This window comes from Grammomys surdaster, unplaced genomic scaffold (assembly GCF_004785775.1).
Source record: "Grammomys surdaster isolate TR1022 unplaced genomic scaffold, NIH_TR_1.0 1149, whole genome shotgun sequence".
In the NCBI taxonomy this organism is placed as follows: domain Eukaryota; kingdom Metazoa; phylum Chordata; class Mammalia; order Rodentia; family Muridae; genus Grammomys; species Grammomys surdaster.
Window position 1 is genome coordinate 12,237 of NW_021605568.1, and position 24,397 is coordinate 36,633.

General features: G+C 36.8%; 1 protein-coding gene across 1 annotated transcript in view; it reads right to left on the reverse strand.

The window, feature by feature from the left end:
* Window positions 1–23,116: 23,116 nt before the first annotated feature.
* LOC114634913 (vomeronasal type-2 receptor 116-like) overlaps window positions 23,117–24,397 on the reverse strand; it is a 64,782-nt gene continuing 63,501 nt past the window's right edge. The window contains exon 7 of the mRNA XM_028783519.1: window positions 23,117–23,216. Coding sequence (XP_028639352.1) covers window positions 23,117–23,216 — 100 coding nt within the window. The remainder of the gene's footprint in view (window positions 23,217–24,397) is intronic.

Sequence of the window (24,397 nt, forward strand, 5' to 3'; positions counted from 1 at the left end):
AGAAAGAATTTCCAAACAAATGCCCAAGATGATAGCTAAGGTAGCTATACTAATATCTTATAAAATATACTTCAAACTAAAATTGCTCAAGGAGATGGGGGAGGGGACTTTATACTTATCAAAGAAAAATCTACCAATGAGGCATTTTAATTCTCAAAAAGTATGCCTAAAATTCAAGGGCACCAATATTTGAAAAGAAATATTACTAAAGCTTAAATCACACATAATCTCTCAAACCCTAGTAGTGAGAGACTTCAATATCCTACTCTCACTCATGGTCTGGCCATTACAGACAAAAACTAAACATAGAAATCATAGAAGTAACAGCAATATGAACCAAATAGATATAACAGATAACTACAAAGTGTTTCACCCAAACACAAAAGAAAATACTTTCCTCTGAGCACTTCATGGAATACAGTCAGAAAATGTCCACATACTTATTCACAAAGCATGTTTAAAGAGATGCAAAAAATAGAAATAAACCTGTATCTCTGATTAGACAAATATTAAAGTTGGACATCAACAATGACAGAAACAAGTCAGCTTACAGTCTCATGGAAACAGAACTACTCTCTACTGAATGACTACTGGATCAATGTATAAATAAAGGAAGAAATTAAATATTTTGTATAATTCAATGAAAATGAATGTACATCATGCTCAAAGACATGGAACTCAATGAAGTTGTGCTACAAGGAAAATTTAAAGTGCAAAGCACTTTCAAAAAGAAATTGGAGCGATCTCCTACAGTCAACAGCACACCTGAATATTCTAGAACAAAAAGAACCAAACACATGCAATATGACTGTATGGCAGGACATAATCAAACTCAGTGCTGAAATTATTAAAACAGAAACAAAGAGAACAAAACAAAGAATCCATTAAACAAGAGTTGATTCTCTAAGAAAATAAAAAAGATAGAAAAGCATTTATTCAGACTGACTAAAAGACACAAAGAGAATACCCAAATTAACAAAGTCTGAAACAAAAAGAGGCAAACAAAACCAACAGATACCAAAGAAATACAAATAATCATCAGTTCTTAATTTAAAGATCCACATTCCACACAACTGGAAATGGGAAAAAAAGGGATAATTTTTATTAGGAACACTACTTACCAAAGTTAAATCAAAATCAGATAAGTAGTGTATATTGACCTTTAGTGGTGAAGAAAACAGTAGATGTCATTAAAAAACAAACTTTAAAACAACAAAACAAACAAGTAAACAAACAAACAAAACCCCTGAAGACCAGATGATTTTAGAGCAGAATTCAACCAGACTTTCAAAACATAACTAATGCCAATCCTCCTCAAAATACAAACAGAAGAAACATTGTCCAATTCATTTTTTAATGCCTCTTATATACTAATGCCCAAACACCACAAAGAATAAAGATAGTCAATTATAGATAAATTTCCCCCCTTGAACATAGATGAAAACAATACTCAAAACGTACTTCAAAATAAATCGAAGGAGTATTAAAAATACCATCCACTGTGATCAACCAGGTTTCATCTCTGAGATTCAGCAATGCTTCAATATACAAAAATATCACAATGTAATCTACAATATGAAAAACTTGAAAAAAGTACATGACCCTCTCATTAGATGTTGAAACAGCATTTGACAAAAGCGAGCACCCTCTGTAAATACTGGATACAAGGGACATACACATAATAAAGGCAGCTTACATCAAGCCTGTATTCAAGAAATCAAATCCTCAAAAATCAGGAATAAGTCAAAGTTGTCCACTATCACCAGAACTCTTCAATATAGTATGAGAAGTTGTAAACAGAACAATAAGACAGTAGAGGTATTTAAGGGAATTCAAACTGAAAAGAAAGAAATCAAAATATGACTGTTCACAGATGATATGTTTATATAAATAAGTGAGCCAAAAACTCTAACATGTAACTCTTAAAGCAAAATGGCAGAATACAAAACTAACTAAAAAATATAAGTAACCATCTTATATGGAAACAATAAACAGGCTGAGGAAGAAATTAAGGAAATAACCCCAAATTATATAAAATATCTTGTGGTAACAATACCAAGCAAATAAAAAACATGTATATTAAAACTGTTTAGTCTTTGAAGAAAGAATTTGAAGATGATATCAGAAAACAGAAAGATCTCAAATGCTGAAATATCAGTAGGATCAACATAGTTAAAATGGCTGTCTAACTAAAAGCAATCTCTTGTTTCAATGCAATCCCTATCAAAATTACAACAGAATGCGATAGAAACCTTAAAAGGAGAATACCCAACTTCATATGTAGAAATAAAAACCAAGAGTACTTAAAACAATGATGCACAATAAAACCAGAAGGTATCACTTTCCCTTATTTCAAAGTGTACTACAGAGCAGTTGTAACAAAAGCCACATTTTATTAGCTTAATACAGACAGATTGACTAATAGAATTGAATGGAAGACCATTATATCAGTAATACACCTATGCACACCTTATTTCAGATAAGGAATTAAAAAATATACAACTGTAAAAAGGAAAGCATTTTCAAAGAATGGTTGTGGTCTCACTAGATACCAATACTTACAGAATGCAAACAGATGCACATATTCCATACTGCACAAGTCTCAAGTCCAAGTGATCAAAAATATTAACATAAAGCCAGAAACACTGAATCTAATAGGAAAGATAGTAGGGCATAGGCTTGAATGAAAATCTTTCTGAACAGAACACCAATCATGCAGTCACTCTACATTATAGTAGTTAATAAAATGAAACCTCATGATAATAAAAAAGTTTTGTAAGGCAAAGGAAACCTCAGTAGGTCAAAACAGCAGTCTTCTCAATGCAAAATGATTTTCACCAACTCTACATCTTGCATATAGCTGATATCCAAAATACTTAAAATACTCATGAAACTATACATTAACTAACCAAATATTTCAATTAAAATATGGTACAGATTTAAATAAAAAATTCTCAACAGAAGACTCTCAAAAATCTGAGAAACTTTTGAATAAATGTACAATATCCAAATGAGAAATGCAAATTAAAATGAATCTGTGATTTCACCTTAAATATATCTACATGGTTAAGAGCAGAAACAAAAGTGACAGTTAATGTTGGTGAGGACTGAAGCAAAGGGGGCCCTTCTTCATTCATGGCAAACTTTCACAGTCACCTTGTTTATCACTCCGGAGCATATATCAGAAGTATTCTCCATCCTAACACAAGGACATTTGCCCAGCTATGTTCTTTGCAATTTAATGAATAACAGCAAGAATCCAGAAGCAATCTAGATATCCCTCAACTAAAGAATGGATTAAAAAAAAAGGAGTAAGTTCACATAATGTCGTATTTCTCAATGCTTTAAAAATGGCATCATGGATTTTGGAACTAGAAAAACATATCCAAATCGATGTTACCCAGACCCAGAAAGATGAACATGGAATGTTCTCACTTACAAAAGGACATTAGCTATGAAGTACAGATTTTGATAGAGCAAGTGAGAAGTAGGGCTTAAGGGATGATGCAAGGATATTCACAATGTAACAAATATCAATGCCATGTTTATATAAAGAACATTTGTTTTGTTTTCTAGCATGTACTTTCACTTCTATGATCCTATTGGAATTTATTGTGTGACATTAAATAATCTTACACCAAAAATACTATTTTAATAATTTGGATGTTTTGGGTGGTTTGATACTTACCTAATATTGTTGTAACTGATAATATAACCACTAATATTTTGGCTGAAAATGTTATATTTAACAAATACCAATATATAAAATGGATCAAATATTCAGACTTCATTTTATGTGTGAAACACTTATCTTGAAGTTTCCATGCTTGTGTTAATGTTGTTTATGCTTGCAAATATTTATACATATCTTACACTAAATTATTGTAAAATGAATGAATAAAAACAGAAAATATATTCAATTACTCACAACTAAATTTAAACACCAGTATTGAGATATATAATGCTAGCTACCTGAAAGCACATGATCTTTTGAGTTCATTGTAATCATGATGCTTGTACTTGTGAGCATAGAAAGAAAATATGTGGAAAATGGAGACTGTCAGAAGGATGCTTTTTCAAAATGACTATGTACTTCCTCACTCTATTATCAAAGATTTATTTAGAAGCATGAATGAAGATTAATAGATATTAACATATGTTGATTAATATAACCTTTCTTGTACAAAACTAGAGATTTTTTAAATAGGTTAAATAACATAAATATATTTATCATACATGGAAAAAGAAATCAATCTCCAAAGTCTGTATCCTTATTTCATATCCTGTTAAATCATCTGACAATCCATTTTCCAATTGTTTGTGTTTATGAGCTATGTACTTAAATTTGTTCTACAGCAAGTTTGTTTTTGCAGTGAGATTGCTACCACTATACTGTCTGGACAGACATGGGACATAGAGCAAAATGGTGCCTGAGGTGGAGAAAGTGCATAACACAGAAAAATAGGAGGCAAGTGCAATCTTATTTCTTGCAAAATTATATATATATATATTATCCCTGGGGCATGTAGAAATCAACATGAAATATTTCAGCTAGTTGTAAACTTTTTGATTACTCTGATCATCTTTACTATTAAAATTTATGTCAAAATATGAGAAGATATCTTCTCTAAATGATTCTGAACTATTTCCCTTCTGCTCTGTCTTGACTTACCAGTTTATCAGCATATCAAGTTGTTAGCAAAGTGTTCAAATGTATCATTTCCAAAAATACACTCAGTCCTTCAGCAATTTTCCAGCAACTAACCACAAGCTGGATATTCATTGTACATTTTTATTTCGCAAATTGAGTTCAGAGTTGAGTACATGCTTTCTTTCTCCATTTCAGGACTTTAATTGATGTATTCTCTATAGTGACAGAAATTTCAGAATGATACAAAATACACTTTATTTCCTTGAAAAATTATTTCACATTGTTATTTATCTCTGAGTTCACCAAGGAAATTGAAGCAAATTGTCTGTGTAGATCTTCTGTTTCTGCAGATTTAAGACGGTCTAAGGAAGAGCTCTGAGTGGACATAATCTCATAAAATACATAAATAAATTCATAAAATCAAGTAATAATGGAAACATATGGATTGATTAGGTTATAATGGCTAAAAGTCTGAAATCAAATGATGTGAAAATTGTTAGCTTTCAATACTCTGCAAAATGTTAAGGATACAAAATAAAACTGGAGATAGGTAATTTTTAATTCTGCCATTACTGCACTCAAATCAGAGCCAGGTGACACAAGCAACACCTATCACTCTAGAATCTGAGGAGGGATTCCAAAATCACTGATTTCAAAGATATTATCTTCTCTAACACAGTCACTACTGAAATTCCCCAATTCTCTAAAGTATTGTGTCAGGCCACTGCCAACAACCCTCCTAGTACAGAGCTGGCATGGTATGTGCTCAGAGTCTGAGAAATGACAGGGAGCATTGGGAAAGGTGAACAAATTGCAATGATCAAATAGGAAATGTACCACTCCGCAATGAAGTATTTCTCCTCTCACTTGAGAGGACAGAAGGAGTCACCAAGAGAAGAAAATTAAATAGAGGATCTTGGAAAGAAATATATGGAGTCTCATGAGGATAAATAGTTGGAATAATATTCAAATCTACATTTAAAGCAGGACACATGAGTATCTAAAAATGAGTTAATATAAAGCAGTTACCACTGATATATATCAAAAAGTAATGTTTTTCAGTCCATTGTTATGCTTAGAGGCAAGAAAGTTAAAAGAGCAAAAAAATGCACCAATGACCACAGTCCCATCATGGTGTAATAGGTGTTTTGTTTCCGTTAGGCAGGAACGGGTTTCAATGATCCAGATGAGAGTTGGCATCTATAAAAACCAGAAGATAAAAAGCCAAGAGAAGTACAACCCATGGTGTGTAACACATATATTCAATGTTTATTTGGGTGTGCATGTTCATATGCCTCTGTGTGTGCTTGTATATTTGCATTGCTGTTGACATGATGACTGAATATGTCACTCTAAACAGTCAGAGATATTTGCAAGGATTCTTTAATCCACCCCTTGAGAGTTCTATGGCACTTTATTTTTCAGGCTCTCCATCTGAGGCTCCAAACTCATTGAAAAACAGTTTAGTGTGTAATAGGATACACTTTCTTTACTAATCGGAATCACAATTATTTACTCCAAGACTGAAAACCCTCAGGGTTGCTTTCTCTTTCTGTGGTTTTGGCCACATAGGTGTACCAAGAAAGAATTGATATATGAGCCCTTCAAGATAATGTCCACTAATTACAGCAAAGGAAATCATTGTTGGAAAAATATGAACAGGTTTTTGTTGAAAAAAAAAAAACCAACCCATTCCAAGAATTGTTGGGCTTAATTAAAGGGGCACCATGCTCCTTAAAACTTACTACTTTTTACTTTCCTATGGTTCTCAGGATTCTGAGACCATTCTTTCTTTGATACATGCAAGTCTACATACAAATAATTGGCCAGTTAACAGCTCCTTTGTGTCTCATTCTTGTGTAACCTACTGTCAAGGTGAACTTATCACTTCAGATGCATAACTTAATGTCAATGTAGAAATCAAGTTACTAATTTGATCTTAATTTTGATCTTCTTTGCTATTGTTCTCTATATTTATCCATACTGGAGCATTGTATAGATATATTATCATTGCCCTCCTTACCACTCATTGCCCTTTTTCTGACATGAGTATATTAGTGAAACCCCCCATTTCTCCAAAGAACCTAATTTATGCTGAGCATCTCTATGTTCCTTTCATGGAGTGACTGAACAGATATCATAAGCAGGGATTATATTCTTGCAACAAAAGAATTTTAAGGCAGTAAAAATACAATGTGCTTTAGTGTAGACATGTTTACATTTTCCTGATAGTTTGATGGTCATGAAAGCTGGACAACATAAAAACTAAAACAAGGTATAGGCAATGACTTTCTTCAATGACCTTTGGTACATTGTTGTGTCTCCTGCACCTGAAATGCAAGGTATGAACACAGAGAATCTAGTAACCGAAGTTTTGTTTATATGGGCAGTGTTTTTTCTTCACGTTTACTTTAATTATGATTGTGCTATAAGAACATCCATGTTGTGTTTTAGTGTCGGCTCCATTATCAGTAAGAATGCACCAATACCGTGTAAATAGTGAACAGCTACAATGTATCTGTTCTGAAGACCTGATGTGCTAAATAGAAACTGTAGTATCTATTTGCTTTATTTTTCAATAAAACACATGGTTACTACAACAATTATTTCTATTTATTTCATGATAAGAATCTAGAGTTAATTGTTGTAGGCCTGTGTCTACTCTGCCACAGGGCATGGCTCCTTGGGCAGGCAGAACTGGGAAGTTTGACTGCACTTCCCTACCCTGCTGTGGCTGAGGTGGGTGCTGGGCTGTAGGGAAGCACCTAGACACCACTCCAGGGTTGGGAAAGTACAGTCTGTGACCTGGGAAGGCCAGAGCATTCTGGGGGTCCCAGGCCTGAGATGAGGCCGTAGTCATGTGGATCTCAGAGTCTTGGACATCCAGGCACCACTGGAAGTAGCAGCAGAGCAAAGAATGGAGTCAGGGCCTGCGGGCTGGGTGTAGTGTCTAGCCCTGGGCCAGGGCAGGGAGGTGGAGGAGAGATACGGCTTGTTCCTTCAGGGATGGTTGTCTTAGCTTGACCAAAGAAGGCTTTGGTGGCAGTTGTGGCTGGGAGCGTAGAAAGGCCTTCTACTGCAGATGAGGCTGCTAGTCTGCTGATCTATAGACAAAGGTCCCCTTCATGGCTCCCCATGGCAGATCTTGGTGAAATGAGACAATCTGTGGTTCCAAACAGTTTATCATCACGGTGGAAAATAGATGCATAAAACCATTCCCTGTTTCTCAGGGTAGGCTTGAGATTAAATACTTTTTGCAGGGAGGAATATTTGGCAAGGGAAGCTTGTTGGCAATGCCCGCCAGTGCTCTAGGCAATTCATTAGCATGGAGAACTCTGTTTTGAGCTTACTTGACTGTAGTCATGTCTCTTTTCCTGTTGTCTTGGTCTGAGACCTTAGAGATGCCTCATCTACATGTGCTAGGGCTTGGGACTTTGCCTTTATGTGACTGATGACCATGAATCTATGGGGGACTGACTGTGGTTACCTGACAGTGGCGTGGTACGGGGATCAGTCAAAGGTCCTACTATCCCTTCAGGGTCTTCAGGACTTCTCGCCTTTAGCTCTACTTTATCAGGCTTCCTCTCATGGTTCACTGCTCCACAAATTGTAAGCCACATTTTATTTGTAAGAACACATGGATGATTGCAGTAATGTCTTTTGGACAGAGCATCATAATCCTTTGAGCTAGTGTTTGAAATATCTTTGAGATTACTTAAGTATACACTGGAGGATTGTCATCAGTTTGTCTGCAACAGCAGCATGAACACTTAAATGCTCAAATAACTCTTCAGTGCTAGATCCAAGGATTTATTTTTATTTGTTATAAGGGAAGGGAGGGAAAGAGAGGGTAGGGTCAAGTATAGGGGGAGACAAGAGAGAATCCTAGAGGGTCAGGAGAAGGAATGCAAATATGCAGCTGCTAGGGGTGGGAGCGAGGGAAACCTCTAGAAAGTTCCAGAGACCTGGAAGGTGAAAGTCTCATAGGTGTCAGTATGGGTTTCCTTAACCAAAAATGCCAAAACTGGGGAGATGGAACCTGAAGAGATGAATCACTTCCAGTAGTTAGACAGAGCCCTCAGTGGAGGGATGGGATCACCAACCCACATTCAAAAAATTTGACCCAGATTTGCTCCTGTCTAAAAGAAATGCAGGAACAAATATGGAGCAAAGACTGAAGGAAAGAAATCAGCTAAACTTGGAATCAGTCCCATGGGCAGGCATCAAACCCTGATACTGAAAGACCCCCATGAGGGGAGACTCTCATTCAAGTCATGGGAGATTACAGCCACCCAGAAACTCACAAGAGACCAAACTTTCTGCAAACCGCAAAAGGCTTTATTTTGAGATATCAGCCGGCTGAGATTGAGACTCACAAGAGGAGTGTCAACCTCGAGGCCAGAGGGAGAAGGGTATTTAAAGAAAAAAACATAAACCAGGGAGGTACAAACTGGGGGAGGGGGTGAGAGGGAATCATAAAAACATCAGCAGACAGTATCATAAAAACAGTGGAAGGTCCCTAGCCCATTCGATCATGTAGGAAACACACCCTGTGTACTCACTTTTTTCAAGAATTTAATCTTGTTTAACCATCTATCATGTGGTCAGCCAGTCCTTGGAACCCAGAGCCCAGAGCCTAAGAACTAGATGGCCTGCATTCTTGGTTCTGTCCTTTTGTGGTCGGCTAAGTTCCTGGAACACAGATGGCCTGACTTCAGCCTCTATATGCTTAGGGGGGTCTCGAAAAAGGTTTATTCTTTTCAAAACTACTACTGATGCCATGTTATACTTCCACATTGGGGCCTAGCATGGCTGTCCTCTAAGAGGCTCTACGAACACCTGACTGAAACAGATGCAGATACTTAGAGCCAACTACTGAACTGAGATTGGGAACCCCTGTGGAAGAGGTAGGGCAAAGATTGAAGAAACTTAAGGGGATGACAACCTGATAGGAAGGCTAACAGTGACAAGTAACCCTAACCCCTGTGAGTTCCCAGAGACTAAGCCACTGACCAAAGAGCACACATGGATTTGCCCATGAACCCTGGTACTTATTTGGCAGAAGACTGCTTTATCTGAGCTCAGTGGGAGTGGATATATCTAATCCTACAGTGACTTGATGCCCCAGGGAAGGGTGATGCCTGAGGGTGGAGTGAGGGTCAGGGTAAGGGGTGTGGGGGACACCCGTTCAGATTGAAACAGGAAGGGAGGAGGGACTTGAGGTGGGGGGTCAACATTTGGAATTTAAATAATTCATTAGCAATAAAAACAATGTATAAGGGCTAAATCCTCAAAAGTCCCCACCTCTAGGTGAATAGATACAGGTAAGCAAGGACTGCTTTAAAGAAGGCAAATCATGATTCACTGGTGACAAAACCAGTATTTATTATGTAAGACCTAGGGGTCAGGAATAAAACACATACCTACTAGCAACCTTATCAATAGGTACATAAAGCCCATGAACTTCACAGAGAATAATTAAAGGAATCAGTTGAATCATGCCTTCTAAATTGCTTATGAAGTGTTTGTGAATTGAAATCTGGTAATTTCTGTCTGGAAATCTGTTTTTTGTTGATATAATCAAATTAGGATAACATCATTTTGACTGATACAGATATGGGTTTAAGTCTATATATAATACATATGGTAAACAACAATATGGCAGAGATACTGAGTGAAATGCTGCAGCTGCAGTGTGACAAAGGCTTATATAACTGACACTACAGTGTTATTACAGCTTCCATTTATTGAAAATTGGTTTTGCCCTTTTAAAAAGTTTTACTTTTTAGAGTTTGAGATTATTATGTAAATATATTATTTCTTCATTCTCTTTCCCATATTTTCTTCCCAACTTTCTATATAAACACATCCCTGCTTTCTTTTAAACTCACAGGCTACTTTTCATGATTTTTTGTTACAAGCATTTGCATATAGGTATATACAATATATTTCTAAATAGAAATAGTTCAGTTTAAATAATGCATTCGTAATGATTTTACATGCATTTTCATTGCTTAATCTTTTTAATTGGCAAATAGTTGATGTGGCCTTTCCTGTGGGTGGACTGTTTCTTAGTTGCCTTTTTGGAGGCAAAAAGTTTCACAAAGAAAACATTTAATTTTGGTGGATTGATGTCCCCCTGACTTTCCTAGTTTTCTTTGGCATGTTTATTATTATTGTTCTTGTTCACCTCATATTTAGGTAATCATGTTAATGATACTTTTGGGATATAGCTTTGAAATTACCAGGAGACACAAATCTCACAGTGCGCTTCCTACCCTGGTCTTGCAGCCCTCCTGCACAGCCTTCAGCAGTCCTAGAGCCTCTGGGATGCAGGTTGTTTGGTAAATGCATCCGTTTATACTAGCTTCTAAATCTCTGCATTTTGATTGATTTTGATTCTGTTTAATGAATTCTATCAGTTTTCAAGTAAACATTTCATGATGAAAATTACAGTTATCTCTGGGACTGAGGGTAAATATTTAGACTGTAGTTAGGGAATATGATGTAGTGTAAAGTAAATAAAGGTGTGTTTCTATGTACCTCTGCAAGCTTCAGAACTTCAGTAACCCAAGTACAAGACACGGTGTTACTCTTCTTTAGATGGTCTTCAGTGCAATTGGAAAGCTTTTGGATAATGTTAAATTATGTTTGCTATGAGAGAACATTTGTGTTATCATGCCATCGTGTTTGGTTTTTCTGTTGATAGGACTTATAGTTTGGTGGAACCGTTGGTTGCTTCCCTCCTTTGAACTGCATGGGTTGTATCTGAATCATAAAATATGTCCTTAAAAGGAAATAATAAGGCTCAGATCCCTTCCTGTGAAGTACATGGTGCCTTCAGAAATAATGGCATCCTTAAGAGCCTTGTAGGGAGCTAGGCACAGCAGTGATAATCATACGTGACTTAGGTTGTTTCTGTTTTCTAGCTACTATGATTTAAGATATGATGACATGGGTTTGTAGGTATTTGTGATGTAGGGATTCCTATCCATAGGATATATTTAACGTTGTAGTGCAGTTGGGTCTGTTTTTACATTTGGAGAGACCTAAGCAGAGATTTCCATAGAATCTGAATGAGTTTGTGATTCCATCAGTAGTGAAAGTCATTTCCACGTTCATCTCACTGCCTCCAAATGTCATTTACGGTGGTTTGTCTAATGTGCTTGCTCATTTGAGGAAGGTGAGATAATGTCTCAGTGTTACTGTGGTGGAGCAACATGGCAAAAAGCATCATGGGAAAGAAAGATACTCTACGTTGTTATTTATCCTGCATTGTAGTTCACTGAGGAAACCAAGGCAGAGTCCCAGTGGAGGCTTTACCTGAATAGAGAGTTTTCCTCCATAGGATAGGGTCAATGCCGACAGGCACCCTTGAAGGTTGTTTTTGTATTTTTTTTCAATTTAAAAAATTATTCATGTATTTACATCCCAAATGCTGAAAACATCACATCCTCCTGCTTTTATGTTTCCTCCTCCCATCTCAACTCCATTTAGCTATTGAGAGGGTATCCCCCCCCAACCCTGGTGCATCAAATCTCTGCAGGATTAGACACATCTGCTCTGGTATTTTCATAATTAGTGATAGGTGGTGAGAGCCTATCCAATTGGAGCTGCTGGTCTCAACGACCTGGAAGTCCCAGGTTATATAAGAATTGAGGATTAGAAATATCTGAGGAGGAAGACAATAAGGAATATTCCTCCACAGCCTCTATATCAGTTTCTGCATCCAAGATCTGGTTCTGCTTGAGTTCATGCTCTAAATTTTTTGATGAGGTACATTGATATGTAAATATCAGCAAAAATAACCCCTTTACACCCCATGTCATTCTTTTCTTTGTGTTTTATCTGGCAGTATTAAACCAACCTGTAACCAAATTCGGTAGAACATTTCTTTCCTATTCCTGTGACAGAACTGAGCACATTGGTTTGGGAAGTATTGTACTAAAGACTTCAGTTTCTGGTCTCAGGGCAACTCAGACAGGCAGGTCAGCTAGCACAGCAAAGTGACTTAGACTTAACATATGTAAATGTTGTATTATTAAACAACAACCCTAGATATCTCACTCCCTACTGACACATTTCCCCTGTCAGCTTATCTTCAATAGAGAACCAAGAAAGAAGAGCCTGGTTATGGTCCTCTGAGACAAAGTGTTGTGCATGTTATAGAGACATTATTTATGAAGTTTAGAGGAAAGACTGAAGATTCTATATTGGTGATGTCAAGCGTTCTGAAGGCACTCTTTGGAAAAGTTCCAGTACTTAGACAGTCTGGACTGTCCCTTTACCACCCTTGATGGGTACTCCCTGCACACCTTTTGCTACACTTATGCTACTTACTGTTAAAGGCCTCTTTCCAAAAGCTAGAACATGGATAAAAAAAAAAGCTAGTGAAAACAAGAATGAAACTAATGGAAGTTCCTGGACAAAAAATTATGCAGAAAATTGAGTCTTTCCTAAGAACTTATTATTTAAATTAACATTGAGATTATTAATGAATGTTGTTAGTAAGCATGGGAAAGAGGATTTAGGAAGAGTTATTAAAGAAGAAAAACTTAGGAAACTTTTAGTAGCTGAAAATCTGTAATTGAATTTCTAGCTCGTTTTTTTTTTTTTGTGTGTGGGGGGGAGCAACATTTAAATGGAGGTACAGTCTATTATCCTCAAAGTAGGAACATGGGAATGTCCAGGCAGGCATGGTGCATGAGGAGCTGAGAGTTCTAAATCTTCATCTGGAGGCTGTTAGCAGCATACTGACTTCCAAGCAGCTCGGGTGGGAGTCTTAAAGATCACACCCACAGTGCTACACTTATTCCAACAAGTCAGACCTTCACATAGTACAACTCCATGGATCAAGCATATTCAAAACATGACACTATTGATGCAATATTTTTTTAGATTTATATTTTATGCTCTATATTTTTAATTTTTTTATTCATTTGAATTTATTGCAAATGTTACCCTCTTCTAAGATTCCCCTCCACATACCCCCTAATCTATCCCCCTTCCCTGCCTCTATAAGGGTGCTCCTGCACCCTTCCACCCACTTCTGCCTCAGCACTCTAGCATTCCCTTGCCCAGGGTACATCAAGCCTCCATAGGGCCAAAGGGTTTCTCTCTCAGTGATACCAGATAAGGAAATCCATTGCGACATATCCAGTTGGGGCCATGGGTCCCCCCATGTGTACTCTTTGGTGATTTATTCCCTGAGAGCTTTGGGGAAGGATCTCGTTGATTGATATTGTTGTTCTTCCTATAGGATTGCAAACCCCTTCAGCTCTTATAGACCTTGACCTAACTTCTCCATTGGAAGAAGGTTTGAGTCCCTGTGCTCAGTCGGATGTTTGGCTTAGTACATCCACATCTGTATTGTTCAGGTTCTGGCCGGGGACAGGTATACTAGGCTCCTGTGAAGAAGCACTTCTTGGCATCAGCAATAGTGTCTGGGCTTGGTGACTGAAGATGGGATGGATCCCTGGGTGGAGCTGTCTCTGGATGGCTAATCCTTCAGTCTCTGACACATTTTTGTCCTTGCATTTATCTTTAGCAGAAGGAATTCTGGATTAATATTTTTGAAATAGATGGGTGGCCCCATCCCTCAAATTGGGGGCCATGTATACCCACTGGATATGGTCTCGACAGGCTTCCTTTGTTGGGTATTTTGGATAATGTCCTCACTGTTGGGTCCTGGGAACTTCTTGGGTCCCTGGCATCTGAGACATTCTAGTGGCTACCCCTCCCCCACTGCTATACATCTCTTCAAAATCCTGACCCTCTGTACTTCTCCCCCATCTTCTCCTTTATCTGAACTGCCTCCCTTTCCCTCCTCCTCCTCTCTCCCTCCCAGCTCCACCCTCTATCTACTTCCCAGAGATTATTATCTTCCACCTTCTGAGTAGGACTGTAGCATCCATATTTTGGTGTGGTCTTATTTCTTCTTGGGTTTCATACGGTCTGTGAATTGTATCATGTGTATTCTGAGCTTCTTTTTGGATAGTATCCACTTATCAGTGAGTACATACCATGTGTTTTTTTGTGACTGGGTTACCTCACTTAGGATAATATTTTCTAGCTCCTTCCTTTTGTCTGGAAATTTCATGAAGTCATTGTTTTTTTAAAAAATATGTGCTACTCAATTATATAAATGAACCACATTTTCTGTATCCATTCCTCTGTTGAGTGACATCTGAGTTCTTTCCAGCTTCTGGCTATTAGAAACAAGGCTGCTATGAACATAGCGGAGCATGTGTCCTTGTTATATATTGGAACATCTTCTGGGTATATGCCTAGGAGTGGTACAGCTGGATCCAGAAGTAGAACTATTTCTAATTTTCTGAGGAACTGCCAGAGTGATTTCCAGAAATGGTTATACCAGCTTGCAATCCCACTAGCAATGGAGGAGTGTTCATCTTTTTCCAAATTCTGGTCAGCATCTGCTGTCACCTGTGTTTTTGATCTTAGCCATTCTGACTGGTTTAAAATGGAATCTCAGGTTTGTTTTGGTTTGCAATTCCCTGATGACTAAGAATGTTGAACATTTTTTAAGTACTTCTCAGACATTCAATATTCCTCAGTTGAGAACTCTCTGTTTTAGTGCTGTACCCATTTTTTTTTCAATAGGGTTATTTGGTTCTCTGGAGTCTAAATTCTTGAGTTTTTTTTAAATGTATTTTAGATGTTACCCCTCTATCAGATGTAGGTTTAGTAAAAATCTTTTTCTGATCTCTAGATTGCAGTTTTGTTCTATTGAGAGCGTCCTTAGCCTTACAGAAGCTTTTCAATTTTATGAGATCTCATTTGTCAATTCTAGATCTTAGAGCCCAAGGTATTGGTGTGCTGTTCATGAAATTGTCCCCTGTGCCAATGTGTTTGAGATTCTTTCCCATTTTCTCTTCTATTAGATTCAGCATATCTATTTTTATGTGGAGGTCCTTGATTCACTTGGACTTGAGCTTTGTACTAGAAGATAGGTATGTGTAAATTTACATTATTCTACCTGCCAGTTGAACACGCACCATTTGTTGAGAATTCTGTCTTTTTTCCACTTGATGGTTTTGACTCCTTTGCCAAAGATCAACGGACCATAGGTGTGTGGGTTCATTTCTGGGTCTTTAATTCTATTCCATTGATCTGCCTGCCTGTCTTTGTACCAATGCCATTCAGTTTTTATCACTATTGCAAGATAGTATAGCTTGAGGTCAGGGATGGTGATTCCCCCAGAAGTTCTTTTATTGTTCAGAATGTTTTTTGATATCCTGGATTTATTGTTATTCCAGATAAATTTGAGAATTGCTCTTCCTAACTCTGTGAAGAACTGAGTTGGAATTTTGATGGACAATGCATTGACTCTGTAGATTAATTTTGGTAAGGTTGCCATTTTTACTATGTTAGTCCTACCAATCCATGAGCATAGGAGAACTTTCCACCTTCTGAGTTCTTCTTCAATTACTTTCTTTAGAGACTTGAAGTTCTTGTTTTACAGATCTTTTACATGCTTGGTTAGAGTCACTAAGATTTTATTTGTGACTATTGTGAAGTGTGTGTTTCCCTAATTTTTTCTGAGCCTATTTAATCTTTGTGTAGAGGAAGGCTACTGATTTGTTTGAGTTAACTTTTTATCCAGCCACTTTGTTGAAGTTGATTGTCAGCTGTAGAAGTTCTCTGGTGGAATTGGTGGAATTCTTGGTATCACTTTATTTTACTATCATATTATATGAAAATAGTGAGATATTCACTTCCTCCTTTCCAATGTTTATCCCTTTGACCTCCTTTTGTTGTCTAATTGCTCTGTCTAGAACTTCAAGTACTATATTGAATAGATAGAGGGAGAGTGAGTAGTCTTGTATTGCCCCTGATTTAGTGGGATTGCTTCAAGTTTCTCTTTGTTTAGCTTGAACTTGGCTATTGGCTTGCTGTATATTGCTTTTAATATATTTAGGTATGGACTTGAATTCCTGATCCCTCCAATACTTTTAGCATGAAGAGGTGTTGCATTTTTTCAAAGAATTTTTAAATATCTAATGAGATGATCACATGTTTTTTTCTTTAAGATTGTTTATATAGTGGATAGTGTTGATGAGTTTTCATATATTGAATCATCCCTGCATCCCTGGGATGAAGCCTACTTGATCATGGTGAATAACCATTTTGATGTGCTCTTGAGTTCTGTTTGCAAGATTTTTATTGAGTATTTTTCATTAATATTCATAAGGGAAATTGTTTTAAAGTTCTTTTTCTTTGTTGTGTCTTTGTGTGTATTAGTTATCAGTGTAACTGCAGCTTCATAGGGAAGAAATGTGTAGTGTTTCTCCTGTATCTATTTTTATGAAATAGTTTAAGAAGTATTGATATTAGGTCTTCTTTGAAGGTCTGATAGAATTCTGCACTAAAATCATCTGGTCCTAGGGATTTGTTTGTTGGGAGACTTTTAATGACTTCTATTTCATAGGGGGTTATAGGACTGTTTAGATGGCTTTTCTGATCCTGATTTAACTTTGGTACATGGTATTTGTCTAGAAAATTGTCCATTTCATCCAGATTTTCCATTTTGGTTGAGTATAGGCTTTTGGTGTAGGATCTGATAGTTTTTTTAAATTTCTTGAGTTTCTGTTGTTTTGTCTCCTTTTTCATTTTCGATTTTGTTAGTTTGGATACTCTCTCTGTGCCCTCTGGTTACTCTGACTAAGGATTTTTCTATCTTATTGATTTTCTCAAAGAACCAGCTCCTACTTTTCTTGCTTCTTTGTATAGTTCTCTTTCTTTCTACTTGGTTGATTTCAGCCCTGAGTTTGATTATTTCCTGCCATCTGGTTCTCTTGGGTGTATTTGCTTCTTTTTGTTCTAGAGCTTTCAGATGTGCTGTCAAGCTGCTAGTGTATGCTTTCTCCAATTTCTTTATGGAAGCACTCAAAACTGTGAGATTTCTTCTTAGCACTGCTTTCATTGTGTCCCATACGTTTGGGTATGTTGTGCCTACATTTTCATTTCATTCTAAAAAATGCCTTTAATTTCTTTCTTTACTTCTTCCATGACCAAATTATCATTGAGTAGAGTGTTGTTCAGCTTCCATGTATATGTGGGCTTTCTGTTGCTTTTGTTGTTATTGAAGAACAGCCTTAGTCTGCAGTGATCTGACAGGATGCATGAGATTATTTCAATCTTCTATCTGTTGAGGCTTGTTTTGTGACTGATTATATGGGCTATTTTGGAGAAGGTACCATGAGGTCCTGAGAAGAAGTTACATTATTTTGTTTCAGTATGAATTGTCCAACGGATATCTGTTAAATCCATTTGGTTCATAAATTCTGTTAGTTTTACTTTGTCTCTATTTAGTTTCTGTTTCCATGATCTGTCCATTGATATGAGTTGGGTGTTGAAGTCTCCCACTAGTATTGCCTGAGGTGCAGTTTGTGCTTTGAGCTTTAGCAAAGTTTCTTTTATGAACATGGGTGCCCTTGCATTTGTAGCATAGATGTTCACAATTGAGAGTTCATCGTAGTAGATTTTTCCTTTGATTAGTATGAAGTATCCTTCCTTCCTTCCTTGTTTGTTTGTTTATATAATTTTTGGTTGAAAGTTGATTTTATTTGATATTAGAATGCCTACTAGAGCTTGTTTCTTGGGACCATTTGCTTAGGAAATTTTTTTCCAGTCTTTTACTCTGATGTAGTGTCTTTCTTTGTCACTGAGGTGTGCTTTCTGTATGCAGCAAAATGCTGGGTGCTGTTTAAGTATCCAGTCTTTTAGTCTATGTCTTTTTATTGGGAAATTGAGTCCATTGATGTTAAGAAATATTAAGGAATAGTGGTTGTTGCTTCCTGTTGGTTTTTGTTGTTGTTGTTGTTGTTGTTGTTAGACATGGAATTATGTTTCTATGGCTATTTTCTTTTGGGTTTGTTGAAAGATTAATTTCTTGCTTCTTCTCAAGTTGTAGTTTCCCTTGGAGTTTTCCATATATTATCCATTGTAGGGTTGGATTTGTGGAAAGATATTGTGTAAATTTGGTTTTATCATGGAATATCTTGGTTTCTCTATCTATGGCAGTTAGGGTTTTGCTGAGTATTGTAGGCTGTGCTGGCATTTTTGTTCTCTTAGGGTCTGTATGACATCTGCCTAAAATCTTCTGGCTTTCATAGTCTCTGGTGAGAAATCTGTTTCAATTCTGATAGGTCTGCCTTTATATGTTACTTGATCATTTTCCCTTACTACTTTTAAAATTCTTTTTTGTGCATTTGGTGTTTTTACTATTATGGGACAGAAGAAAGTTCTTTTCTGGTTCAATCTATTTAGAGTTCTGTAGGCTTTTTGAATATTTATGTTCATCTGTTCCTTTTAGAAAGGGAAGTTTTCTACAATAATTTTGTTGAAGATATTCACTGGCCTCCGGAGTTGAGAATCTTTGCTCTTGTCTATGCTGTTATTCTTAGGTTTGGTATTTTCATTGTGTTCTGGCTTTCCTGGATATTTTGGGTTAAGAGCTTTTTCCATTTTCTTTGACTGTGATGTCAATGTTTTTCTATGGTATCTTCTATGCCTGAGATTCTCTCTTCTGTCTCTTGTATTCTGTGAGTAATGCTTGCATCTATGACTCGTGATCTGTTTCCTTGGATTTCTATTTCCAGAGTTGTCTCCCTTTGTGATTTCTTTATTGTTTCTAATTCCCATTTTAGATCCTTGGTGGTTTTCTTCAAAACCTTTACTTGTTTGGTTGTATTTTCCTGGAATTGCTTAACGGATTTTTCTGTTTCCTCTTTAAGGGTTTCTACATGTTTATCTGTGCTCTCCTTTATGTCTTTAAGGGTCTTTGCTTTTCTGCTGCATTGGAGTATCTAGGACTTGCTGTGGTAGGAGAACTAGATTCTGATGATGCCAAGTAGCCTTGGCTTGTGTTGGTAAGGTTGTTGCCCTTGCCTCTTGCCATCTGGTTATCTGTGGTGTTAGTTGATCTTGCTGTCTCTAACTGGAGCTTGTCCCTCCTGTGGGTCTGTGAGCCTGTGATCTTAGGTTTGTCAGCACTCCTGGAGAGACCAGATCTCTCCTAGGTAGGGTTTGGGTCCAGAGGCCTGTGGGTACAGCTGTGGCTCCCTTGTGCAGATGGACAGCAAAGGTTCCTGTGCCCAGCTGCTCCACTGTTCCTGTGCCCTGTGCACCAGCATTTATTTTTTTATGAATGTGGGTACTCTAGTATTTGTGGTATAGATTTTCAGAATTGTGAGTTCATTTTGGTAGATTTTTCCTTTGATGAGTATGACATGTACTTTCTCATCACTTTGATGTTTTTTGTTGAAAGTCGATTTTATTTGATATTAAAATGGCTATTCCAGCTTGTTTCTTGGGACCATTTGCTTAAAACTTTTTTTCCAGCCTTTTACTCTAAATGTCTTTTACTCAAAGACATTTTACTCAAAATGTCTTTGGCATTGAGGTGCATTTCCTATATGCAGCAAAATGCTGGATCCTGTTTAAGTATTCAATCATTAGTGTATTAGTCTTTTTATTGGTGAATTGAATCTATTAATGTTAAGAGATAATAAGGACCAGTGATTGTTACTTCCTATTATTTTTGTTGTTTGAAGTGGAATTAAGTTTGTGTGGCTATCTTCTTTTGGGTTTGTTCAAAGAACATTAATTTCTTGCTTTTTCTACCATGTAGTTTCCTTCTTTGTGATGGAGTTCTCCATCTATTATCCTTTGTAGGGCTAGATTTGTGGAAAGATATTGTTTAAATTTGGTTTTGTCATGGAATGTTTTTGTTTCTCCTTCTATGGTAATTGAGAGTTTTGTGGCAAAAATTCTTAATTTGGTCTTCTCATTGTGTCCTGGATTTCCTGGATATTTTGGGTTAGGAGCTTTTTGCATTTTACATTTTCTTTAATTGTTGTATCACTGTTTTCTATACTATCTTCTATGCCTAAGATTCTCTCGTCTATCTCTTGTATTTTGTTGGTGACGCTTGCATCTATGACTCCTGATTGCCTTCCTAGTTTTTCTATCTCCACTGTTGTCTCCCTTTGTGATTTCTTTATTGTTTCTATTTTTATTTTTAGAACCTTGATGGTTTTGTTCAATTTCTTCACCTGTTTGATTGTTTTTTTCCTGTATTTCTTCAAGGGACTTATGTGTTTTCTCTTTAAGGGCTTCTACCTGTTTACCTGTGTTCTCCTATACTTCTTTAATGGAGTTATTTTACCATTCATAAAGTCCTCTATCATCATCATGAAATGTGATTTTACATCAGAATCTTGCTTCTCAGGTGTATTGAGGTATCTAGAGCTTGGTGTAGGTAGAAAACTTGGTTCTGATGAGGCCATGCAACCTTGGTTTCTGTTGCTTATGTTCTTGTGCTTGCCTCTCACCATCTGGTTATCTCTGGTATTAGCTGGTTTTACTGTCTCTGACTGGAGCTTGTTGCTCCTGTGAGTCTGTGAGTCTGTGGTCTTAGGTGTGACAGCACTCCTGGGAGATAAGTCCTCTAGGAGGGATTGGGCTGCTGATAACTGTGATTTTATGTATGTCAGTACTCGAGATTTCAGAGATCTCTGTGATCTTAGGTGTGTCAGCACTCCTGGGAGACATCCTCTCTTTGGGTAGGATTTAGGTGTGGATAGTTGGGGCACTGGGTCAGCTCTGGGGCACAGATGGAAACCAGAAAGATCATATTCCTGGCTGCCCCATGGTTCCTGGGTCCTCTCAAATTTACTCTTAAACAAAACATTACATAGATATATCTTACATTTGTAGAAATCTTTATGATTGATACAAAGTTGAAGTTATATTATCTTACATTGGTAGAGAATTTATTTAATACAAATTTAATATTTTCATTTCCTTATGAAAATGAATTTATTTATTAATATAAAAATTGGAATTAATATTGTTATTCTCATATAGGCATTGTGCTTATCCAACACATTTAAGAATATAAGACTTAGACCAAGTCCTTCTATAACTGCTATTACAAACTGATTTAGGTTGATTAAGCAATACAAATTAAGGGTCAGATATCAAACTCATGGTTCGAATTTAATTAAAAGTGTTTTTTTGAAATATTTCAATTAGAAATTGCTGAGAGTAGTCAAGGCTTAACAGTTCAGATATGTTTTGCATAGATAGATACTCTTTAAAGGCATCAGAAGTCCATAGGATATGATATTTATGGCCATTTATTTATTAAAGATCATTTGACTACAGATGTGTCTGTTCCTGACAACACTTCCTTCTTGGATTCAAAGAAGAAACTGAGCATCAATGGAGTTGCTCCAGTTGTGGCAATACAGCCACTAGACAAGAATTGGCTCAACTTATCAACACACAAAATAATGTCCAGAAAAAGAACATACTATGCAGAATAGTCAACTGATAATATCTGCCAAGACAGGGTAATCAGTCCTTCAAAATTCTGCATTACAAAGGTCTGTCAGAGGATCCTGGGCCAGAAGACTGAAGACTGATGCTCCAATGTTTTGAGGAATCTGGGACTGTCCAGGTGATCAGCGGTCTCTTTAAATTGGCAAAGTTTTGGAAGCTATGTTTTGTGCTTTTTGTATTTTCAGGTAATATTAGTCTTTCTTGGATTTCTGAATCTGGGTGGAAGACTTGTTGTACTCTCATAGCCAACCCACGCTATTCGTCATTGGGAAAGATGATACAGATTTGAGAAGGTGGTTTTCAGATGGTATACAATCTAAAACTAGGACAAAAGTCAGATGTAGAATTATAAGCCTTTTAAATTAGGATAGATGGTAGAGTGCTTTATATAATTGACAAAATTGATGGACTGTGTGTTAAGTGTATCTTATATTTTATAAACTGTAGAATGATAATAGTTGTACCTAACTTATATCTGAGAGAAAAGAGCTTTTTAATTGGACAAAAGGGAGAAATATTGTGAATAGTCCTGATGCTGTTTGTATTTTGATGTTAATTCCACTTCCCCAAGAGGGGCTGCCTTGGATGAGGAGTGAATCATGTATGTAGGTGACTTCATGTGAACATACACCCAATTTTAACTTGTAAAATAAAGGCTAGAGCCAGTGATTGTGCAGTGGAAAGGAAAGGTGGAGCTGAAAGTTTTCAAGAGAGTGAGAAATAAAGGAGGAGAGATGAGGAGATGAAGAAAGAGGAACAGACAGAATAAGAGGAGGTGTAAAGAAAATAGAGCAGTAGTACATGGCTTAGAGAAAATGCAACTTGCAAGGGATTTTATAGATGGAGAATATAGTAGTGTATTGGTAGATCTGCCCAGTCTAGGCATGCAGCTTTTATTCATTTTAATTGAGCTGTGCTTTCCTTTCATGGGCTTATTCAGGTTAGAGATTTATCACAAAACCTTACTTTATCATATGAATCTCTGGAATAAAGCTCAGAATATAAGATTTGGTGAGCAATTGTACCCACAAAGCCTTCTTTGGAACACCATATTATAACCTTATATGTTACTGTTAAATTGTAGAGAACTAGCAAAATTCAATTTAGTTGAAAAATCATGTGAAGGTATGTTTTAAGTACATTTTTGCTCCTTTGATGTTTTTTAACCCTGATGTAATGGAGTGTGGTCCTCTCCGGCCTCAATAAAAATAATGTAGCATTTAGGGGCAAAGATTAGGCTTAGAATGCTTATAATGGAAACCAAGATAGAGAAAACTTATACAGTCACCATGCCCTTCCCTGTGATTCTGTGGTAGACAGGGAGGAAGGTGACCTAGACAGTGCAGAACACCAGCATGCTGAAAGCCAGGGACTTGGCTTCATTAAACGAGCCTTGTAGATTCCTTGATAAGAAAGTTATGAGGCCACTAACAAAGGCAATGACTTTCAGATAGGACAAAGTACAGTAGAAGTCAATAGCTGAGTCTTTGTTGCATAAAATGATAATGTGTTAATGTTCAGCATGAGCATCCATGTCAATAAACTAACAAGATGTTTGCAGACATATACCAGTCAGAAGTACTTGTATCATGGTGTATACTGGAATCATCAAATTAGCAGTCTGTAATATCTGCAACCATATATCTTTCTTCCTGGATTAATGATCTTGGAAACCATAACTACAGTGATGGTTTTGGCTATGATAGTGAATAGAGCCACAGTGAACAAAAGTCCAAACAAGTTCTGTTGCAGGATAAATATGGATGTGTTTAGAAGGCCAATGAAAAGAAAGGGACAGAAGAAACAAAGGGCAAGACTGATGATCAGGATGAAACTGAGAGATCTAATATTGGCCTTGACAATTGGGGTATCTCTGTGGTTTATAATGTCCTGAGTAACAAGAGATGTGAGGGATGAGAATCCCAGGGACATGAGTGTGAATCTGTCTCCCAGTGCATCATTGTAGGCCAGAAAGGCAAAGTTTTCTAGAGGCAGTGTCTCTTCTCTGTGTTTGTATAATACGTTTCTGGACACTTCACATATTGATCCATACCTGGTAGAAATGAAGTTGGTTATGAATACATGATCAAATTTTCCCTTTACCCTAATACTTTTTACAGTGCCAGCTCACTGTTTTATTATAACCATGTTCTCCTCTCACTCTAGGAATATATAAATGAGTATTCTAAGGTGAATAATCCAAAAAATTATGGTTTACAATCCTTTCATAAAACTCCTTGATCAAAAACAACTTATGTAGGAAAAGGTATTTTTTTATATTACACCTTATATGTATATCACTGAGAAAACTAGGCAGGAACTCAAGGTAGAATATACAGGCAAGAAATGAAGCTGTTTCCATGGGGGTGGAGTATAGCT